This window comes from Sus scrofa, chromosome 7, assembly GCF_054392235.1.
Source record: "Sus scrofa isolate SSC_HxYL_T2T_F1_AM1 chromosome 7, Sscrofa_HxYL_maternal_Yorkshire_Landrace_v2.0, whole genome shotgun sequence".
Classification (NCBI taxonomy): Eukaryota; Metazoa; Chordata; class Mammalia; order Artiodactyla; family Suidae; genus Sus; species Sus scrofa.
In genome coordinates this window covers 51,086,089-51,094,072 of record NC_139389.1, presented here as the reverse complement: position 1 = coordinate 51,094,072, position 7,984 = coordinate 51,086,089, and the positions used below count along the sequence as shown (strand labels likewise).

General features: G+C 45.3%; 1 protein-coding gene across 1 annotated transcript in view; it reads right to left on the bottom strand.

Moving 5' to 3' along the window:
- Window positions 1-240: 240 nt before the first annotated feature.
- The window catches only part of OPN5 (opsin 5), a 31,263-nt gene continuing 23,519 nt past the window's right edge, over window positions 241-7,984 (bottom strand). The window contains exons 5-6 of the mRNA XM_021100002.2: window positions 3,487-3,728; window positions 241-304 (exon numbers count right to left, since the gene is read on the bottom strand). Of these exons, the coding sequence (XP_020955661.1) occupies window positions 241-304; window positions 3,487-3,728 (306 nt within the window). The remainder of the gene's footprint in view (window positions 305-3,486; window positions 3,729-7,984) is intronic.

Sequence of the window (7,984 nt, the reverse complement as noted above, 5' to 3'; positions counted from 1 at the left end):
AAAAAGAAAACTCCAGGGAGGCTTATCCTAGTAATATTCCTTAGAGTGGTAACCCATACTCTAGCTTCCACTTAGCCATTGGAATGTCCCAGCAAATCTTGGCTTAAGGAAAAAGGGGAAAAGTGTACAAAATATAAAAATATAATATCGAGAGAAAGGGGTGGTCACAATCAGACGTTAACAGCAGTGAAGAGGCAAAGAAGTGAATAATTGTGTCCGTGAATCATGCTATGTCCATCTTCATACCTCTTGATGGATTTCCAGCACAGCAGAAGACTTCCTGACTGTGGTGACGGCGTGTAGCCTAGATACAGAAGAAAAATGCCATTAAACATATACCTAGACTTAGATATTTTACATATACATAGAGATACAGACACATGGTTATACATGCATTTTTTTTTTTTTTTGTCTTTTTGCCATTTCTAGGGCTGTACCCACGGCATATGGAGGTTCCCAGACAAGGGGTCCATTCGGAGCTGTAGCCGCTGGGCCTATGCCAGAGCCACAGCAACGTGGGATCCAAGCCGCATCTGTGACCTACACCACAGCTCACAGCGACGCCAGATCCTTAACCCACTGAGCAAGGCCAGGGGAAGACCTGCAACCTCATGGTTCCTAGTCGGATTCGTTAACCACAGCACTACGGCGGGAACTCCATACATGCATATTATGTTAAACTGGAGTTCCATGAAGATGATAAGCGTAAGACTTGAATTAGAAAGAGATGGAAAATACAAATTCCATTTAGAATATTCAAAGTCAAGAAATCCCTTGGGCAGAGCTTTCCGAAAAATAAGTCATTTGTCGAGGGCACATTTCCTGTGCCCTGGAGAGTTTCCTGTCCTTTAGGACAAAATTTGTTGCACCCCAACCACTCTGGTGGGCCCTGTGACTCACCCCTTGAAAGAATACTCTTTGGAAAGATGGCATTGAAACAAAGGTGGTCAAGGGAGGGTTCTTTTTTTTTTTTTTTTTTTTTTGTCTTTTTTTAGGCCTGCATCAGCAACATATGGAGGTTCCCAGGCCAGGGAGCTAATCGGAGCTACAGCAGCCAGCCTACACCAGAGCCACAGCAATGCCAGATCCGAGCTGTGTCTGCGACTTACACCACAGATCACGACAACGCTGGATCCTTAACCCACTGAGTGAGGCCAGGGATGGAATCCGCAACCTCATGGTTCCTAGTCAGATTCGTTTCTGCTGCACCACGATGGGAACACCTGTTCTTTATCTTTACTAAACTACTAGGCATGTGGATGCCCTTGGTCCTTCACTAGACAGCCCCAGTGTCTTTTGAACATTTCTCTTCCACCTAAGATTGCCTGGCGTCCGAAGTCACTGGTGGTGGGTGACCTCGAGGGTCTCTAGGGAGGCAGGATGAATGGCGTCTGACTCCACCAACTGCACTGTCTGCGTTTTCCTTTCTCAGACTCTAGGTCACTGGCTCTGGACCATGACTGTGTATGTGAATCATCTGGGAGGGAAAACCAACCCAACAACTGAAGTTCAGCCCCCATCTGGACCAATTCAATCCAAATGTCTGCAAGCTTTTTTTTCAAATTTCCCTGGATGTCTCTCGTTCATAGCTGGAGTGCAGAAAGAGTTTACAAAATATGGGAGACTGTGCCTGGATAACGTAGTGCGGTGGTGAATAATAACATTTTTCAAAAAGGGCTTGGGGCCACATTTTTTCCTTCTGTTCATCAGCTGCTACCAGTCTCAGAGGACCCAATTAATGGGGAAAATAAAATGAGTTAACTTTTAATGAACCATTACAATTACTCAAAATTTACTTCCACAATCTCATATTCAACACATTAGCTTTTTTATTTGAATTGAAAATATTTCCCAAGAGGGTCTCCCATTACAAGTAAATACATTTCAGAGCTCAGAAAAGGAACGACTAAAGGATAAAATTAATCCTGTTTAATTCAATTGAATTGTTCTGGTAGTACATTAACCACTCTGGACTGGCTTCCTATCACTCTATGGGCTTCCATATTACCTATTTTGTTAGCGTCTTAGTAACAACAAAGACAGATGAGACTCTTTTTATTTGTTCGTCTACTTGTCTTCTTTGGAAAGCTACAAAGAACACTCCGGTAGCCACTTCTAAGCCTTCTGGCTCTCTTCCAAAGTAGATCTTCCTAAAACCTGCACACCTCTTCAACATTTGTTCCCCGAAGATGCTGCAACCTCTAGAATCCACGGCCAACACCTTGCTTCATCACTACTGCCTGCTTTTTCCACCCCAAACTGAAAACTCCAGAGTGAGGAAATAGTCTGGGACTTTCTCCGGCAAAGCAATGGCTGTATTTCATATAAATGGCTAATGGGAGCAGGCAAGCTGAATTGTTTCTTGCCTGGCTGATTTTTCCAAAGGTTTGTAGCCCTAAGTCACCTTCTCCCACATAAATATTTTCTCTTTTTATCGCTGAGTGGTGAATATGTATGTGCTACTCATGCTTGTGCGCGAATGCACGGAACACAGAGTTGCTCTGAAGCAAAATGAGGAAGAAGGAAGTGAAAATCTGCCTTCAGTCATTCCTGTTAAATCCTCTCTCCTTCAGATAAAAGGTGTCCCACTCTTTTCTCCCACAACTGCTCTATTAAAAGTATGCTCTCTACGTGCATTCCTAATAGAGTATGAATAGCTGATGAAGGCAAAGTGTTATTACATCCAAAATAGATGCATTTTATTTTATTTTAGTCTGCACCTGCCACACATGGAAGTTCCCAGGCTAGGGGTCGAACTGCAGCTGCAGATGCCAGCCTACACCACAGCCACAGCAATGCCAGATCTGAGCCTCACTGCAATCTACACCGTGGCTCATGCAACGCTGGATCCTTAACCCACTGAGCAAGGCCAGGGATCCAACCAGTGTCCTTATGGATACTAGTTGGGTTCGTTACCACTGAGCCATGATGGGAAATCCTAGATGCATTTTACCATTTGAACCTAACGATTCAATTCAATTGAGAAAGTAACAAGCACCAAGAATATGGTGGGGAGGGGGGGACACTAAGAGTTGTCACCTAGCCCTTTTCACAGGGGCATTTGCATTTTCACACTATTGCATATTAAATGGATAATCAACAGGGACCTGAGTGTGGCACAGGGAGCTCCACTCAATATTCTGTGATAATCCATATGGGAAAAGAACCTGAGAAAGAATGGATATAGGTGTATGTATAACAGGATCACTTTGTCCTACAGCAGAAATGAGCACAACAGTGTAAATCAACCATCCCTTAATAAAATTTTTTTTAAAGGGAATCACTTTTCTCACCCTCGTCCCATGTTCTCCAAGTCCTACATATCTGATTACTTGATTTCAGGAACACTGATGAACAGAAAATCAAGTCCTCCTAGAGCCAATCCTAAAGGCGGAGCTCTAACCCTAAGAAGACAGCCTATCCCTGTGGCTTGATCCCCAGGGAATCATGAAAAGCATCATTTGTTTCCAGCAGCTGAAATTTTACCTGAAGTCTTCCAAAGATTTCTTCTTGGTTGCTTTCAAACCACCAGTTTGGCAACAGGCAAACTTGTAATCGATAACCTGGTAAATGATGGGGTTGTACATGGCTGCTGATTTGGCAAGGAGGGTTGGCACCACGGAGAGTTGTATGGGGATGGAGTCTGGCCTTCCAAAAGCTGACCACACAGAGACCACTGCGTAGGGAATCCAGGCAACCAGGAAGCCAGCGCAAATCAACATGGCCACCTGGTGAGGGAAAGAAAGCGACAGAGAACAAAATCTCAAGAGGATCGGTGGAGACGATGGGTGTGGGGGAGGGGCGGGTAGCCTACTTACACCCAAGAAAGTCTGCCAATCACCTTTTTTTTTTTTTCCCAATGTTTTGCTTTTTAGGGTCATACCTGCAGCAGGTGGAAGGGCCCAGGCTTGAATGGGAGCCACAGCTGCCGGCCTACCCCGGAACCACAGCAACATGGGATCAGGGCCACGCCTGTGACCTGAACCACAGCTCATGGCAATTCTGGGTCCTTAACCCACTGAGTGAGGCCAGGGATGGAACCTGTGTGGTCATGGATCCTAGTTGTGGTTGGTTCATAATCCGCTGAACCACAACAGGAACTCCCCGTCTATCATCTTTTCATGTAATCTTTTGATAAGGATCTCTGAGATGTTCAGCCAGAAGAAAATAGGACCATTCTTATCCCATTTACCACATCCTACCCACTCTCCACTCCAGAATTTGAATGGACCCAAAGACCCAAAGTTTAACCTTATAAAAACTGTGCCGACATTGAGCAGGAAATCATGCTAAAAAGACATCCGTGCACCTGAAACGTCCCGCCTTCTCAACCCACATTCACTTAAAAACTAGATGGAGAAGAGGTTCACCTTGATGAAATTTTTAAATCGCCCATATCTGCCTCAGGAAACTTAGAAACTCTGCCCTGGTTTGAAATTCTAAGAAGAAGCCTCTTCAGAGATTTCTATTAAATGTTATTTCTTTCAGCTCAAGTTCTTCTCAAGTCTGAGGCTCAGAGAGTAGAACTTGACTAGCTACAAAGGAAAAGAGAGTCATCTGTATAAAACCAGACTTTTCCAGCAGGTGCTTTTTTCTCTCACAAAATTACCTTTACCCTTAGGAGCCTTTTAACTTTCAGACCAAGGGATAGCTCAAGACTGGGCTTAAAGTATCCTGACTAGCCTCTGGCCACCTGAAATTCAGTCCCTAAGGAATATAGTCCTTTTTTTTTTCCTTTTTAGAGTTGTACCTTCGGCATATGGAAGTCCCCAGGCTAGGAGTTGAATCAGAGCTACAGCGCCCAGCCTACACCACAGCCACAGAAACTCGGGATCTGAGCCACGTCTGCAAACTACACCACAGCTCATGGCAACACCGGATCCCCAACCCACTGAGTGAGGCCAGGAATTGAACCTGCATCCTCATGGATCCTAGCTGGATTCGTTTCCGCTGCACCACAATGGGAACTCCAGGAATACAGTCTTAATCAGTCCCCTGGAACTCTCTGCCTGACCCTGGAGATCATTTAATTCAACCAAATCTTTTTTAGCAAGTGCTTTGTGTAAGATGCTGTGGAGGTGCTGTGAGAACACTAGCACACCTTCCAGTCTGGGTCGTAACCCTCTAGAACACAACTACAGGACAAAGCTGAATATGGTTTAAGGGCCAGCTCAGAGGATAAAATGACATGGTATGGAGTAAAGTAAACACAGATTCTTGACATATACCCGGCACACTGGCAAATGGAAATAAAGGAACGTGAGTCCAGCACAAGCAAAGGCAAAGACAGCTGTGCCGGAACTTTGTATAGGAGTTCGTGAGCAATTCCCTTTGCAATAGAGAAAGCAACCCAAGGAGATGAGGCTAGAAAGAGAGCATCCAGGTACTCAAGGTTCTATATAACATTTTACTGAGTTTGCACAGAATTCCATACGCCTAAAAGCACTAGTGGGCTTTGGAGCAGGAGACCTATGAGAGCGGCATTTAGGAGGATTAATCTGTAAAGTAATAAACAAGGGGAGGAAACGGGAGGCAGAAAGGTCCTTGTTTATTCATGCAACCAGCAAGTCTGATTCAGCATCTCCTACAAGCTTGGTGTTGAAGATAAAACAATGAGCAAAGCAGACACAAGATCCGCCCACAAAGGATTTCCACTCTGAGAGGGTCTGTTTAGGCAACACTCTATTTTTTTTTTTTTGTTTTTTTTTTGTTTTGTTGTTGTTGTTGTTGTTATTGTTGCTATTTCTTGGGCCGCTCCCGCGGCATATGGAGGTTCCCAGGCTAGGGGTTGAATCGGAGCTGTAGCCACCGGCCTACGCCAGAGCCACAGCAACGTGGGATCCGAGCCGCGTCTTCAACCTACACCACAGCTCACGGCAACGCCGGATTGTTAACCCACTGAGCAAGGGCAGGGATCGAACCTGCAACCTCATGGTTCCTAGTCGGATTCGTTAACCACTGCGCCACGACGGGAACTCCTAGGCAACACTCTAAACAAGGAACAAGAGGGGTCTTCGTGAGAGTGCTAAGGCTGGCAAAGGAAGTCCAAGCTTTGGGGGTTTTTTTCTTTTGGTAGTCAAACCAGAACCCAAGTTTCCAGTCTCTCACCCCAGAGAGAGAAGACTGTGATCTTGAGGGTGGTATCTGTGTCTTGCTTTGATTTATTTTATTTTGCTTTCTAGGGCTGCACCACCGCCTATGGAAGTACCCAGGCTAGGGGTCAACTTGGAGCTGCAGCTGCCAGCCTACACCATAGCCACAGCAAGGCCAGATCTGAGCCACATCTGCAACCTACACCACAGCTCACGGCAACATCGGATCCTTAACCCACTGAGAGAGGCCAGGAATCGATGCCACATCCTCATGGATACCAGTCAGGTTCATTTCTACTGCATCACAACAGGAACTCCTGCATTTTATTTTAAACTGGAGCTATTTTGGAACCTAGTTGAGAGACAGTGCACTTAAACTCTTATCCACTCAATTATTCTTTCCATTAGATAAAGAAATAAATTATATACAAATGTTCCCTCTGCACGGCAGAGATGTGGTGTGATTTGTATACACTAATTTTCCCCTTCCCAGGACACCCTCTACCTCAGCATCACCAGCCCCCCTTCTGCCTCCTCTGCTATTCCAAGGAGTTGGCTTTACAGGAATCATATGAGCCAAGTCTGCCCAGAGGACTGCGTACCCCTGGCTGCTGTCATAAGATCAGAGATGGACATATGACGGAAACAAGCACAATCAGACCCACCTTTGAGTTTTCATATGGCAGTTTCAGGAAAAGCCAGCCTTCTCTTATCTGTGGGTTCCCTAAAGCCCTGGGAGAATGAATGAATGGAACTTTTTGAGACCAGGTGCCACTTTCTCGTTCAGCTTCCCTCTCCTTGTTTAAGCAAAATACCAGTTCCCAACATCAAGGTCACAAAAAGCTCACATGGAGGATCAATGACAAGAAATGGGACATCAGATGAATAATTACTAATAATTACTAACAACTAAAGCAACAATATTTGCACACGCTTTTTTGTTTCCTGTTCCCGTTGTGGCTCAGCGGAAACAAATCTGACTAGCATCCATGAGGACGCAGGTTCCGTCCCTGGCCTCACTCAGTGGGTTAAGGATCCAGGGTTGCCGTGAGCTGTGCTGTAGGCCGGCAGCTACAGTTCTGATTCAACACCTAGCCTGGGAACCTCCATATGCCGTGGGTGCAGTCCTAAAAAGACAAAAAAAAAAAAAATTCACTTTGGAAATGCTTTTCTCATAACACCGTCATCTGTGTGCATGTGCATTACAATATGCCTTTGTAGGAGCAGAGCTACTGGGCGCAGGAAGTGGTCGTTACCCTCTGTCTGCTTAGCCTGTGGAATAGCCTTTCAGTAAGACCTGCTTGCCCTAGGAAGCCCACATTGATGGGATGGGCCCAGAAGGAAGCATGAGAAATCTACTGGAAAGTCTCAGGTTCTAAAAGTTCAAGGCTCATCTCTCAATATTAGCGGCGGCAGAGGAAGAAGCCTCATCCATATCTGCTTTGCTCCATTTTGCAAATAGAAAATCTAAATCCCAAAGAGCTGGAGCAAAGGAGCCCAGACCTCCCACACGTCCCGAAGCCCTATGGCAGGGCCGTGAGCCGAAATTCTCACCTGTGCTCCGTGGTTAGAAAGGAGGCCTGGGGCACACAGGCAGCTCTTGCTTGCTTACCTCCCCATCTTTCAGCAGGCGGTTATGCAGAAGAAACGGCATTTGGTTTGGTCTGTGTGACTTTTGTTTTTGTAAACAGAGTGGATGCCTCAAAGCTCACAGTGAGGGTCTTTTTTTTTTTTTCCCCCTAAATCCCCAAATAAACAATAACTAAATAAATAAAGCTTGCTCTAGCAGATGTCTGGGAACTCAACATAATCCCATCCTTTCTCCTTCGGTGAGTCATAAAATGATTTCACAGTATCTCAAAAGCTGTTTTCTGTGTTGCTGGCAAAGTCAT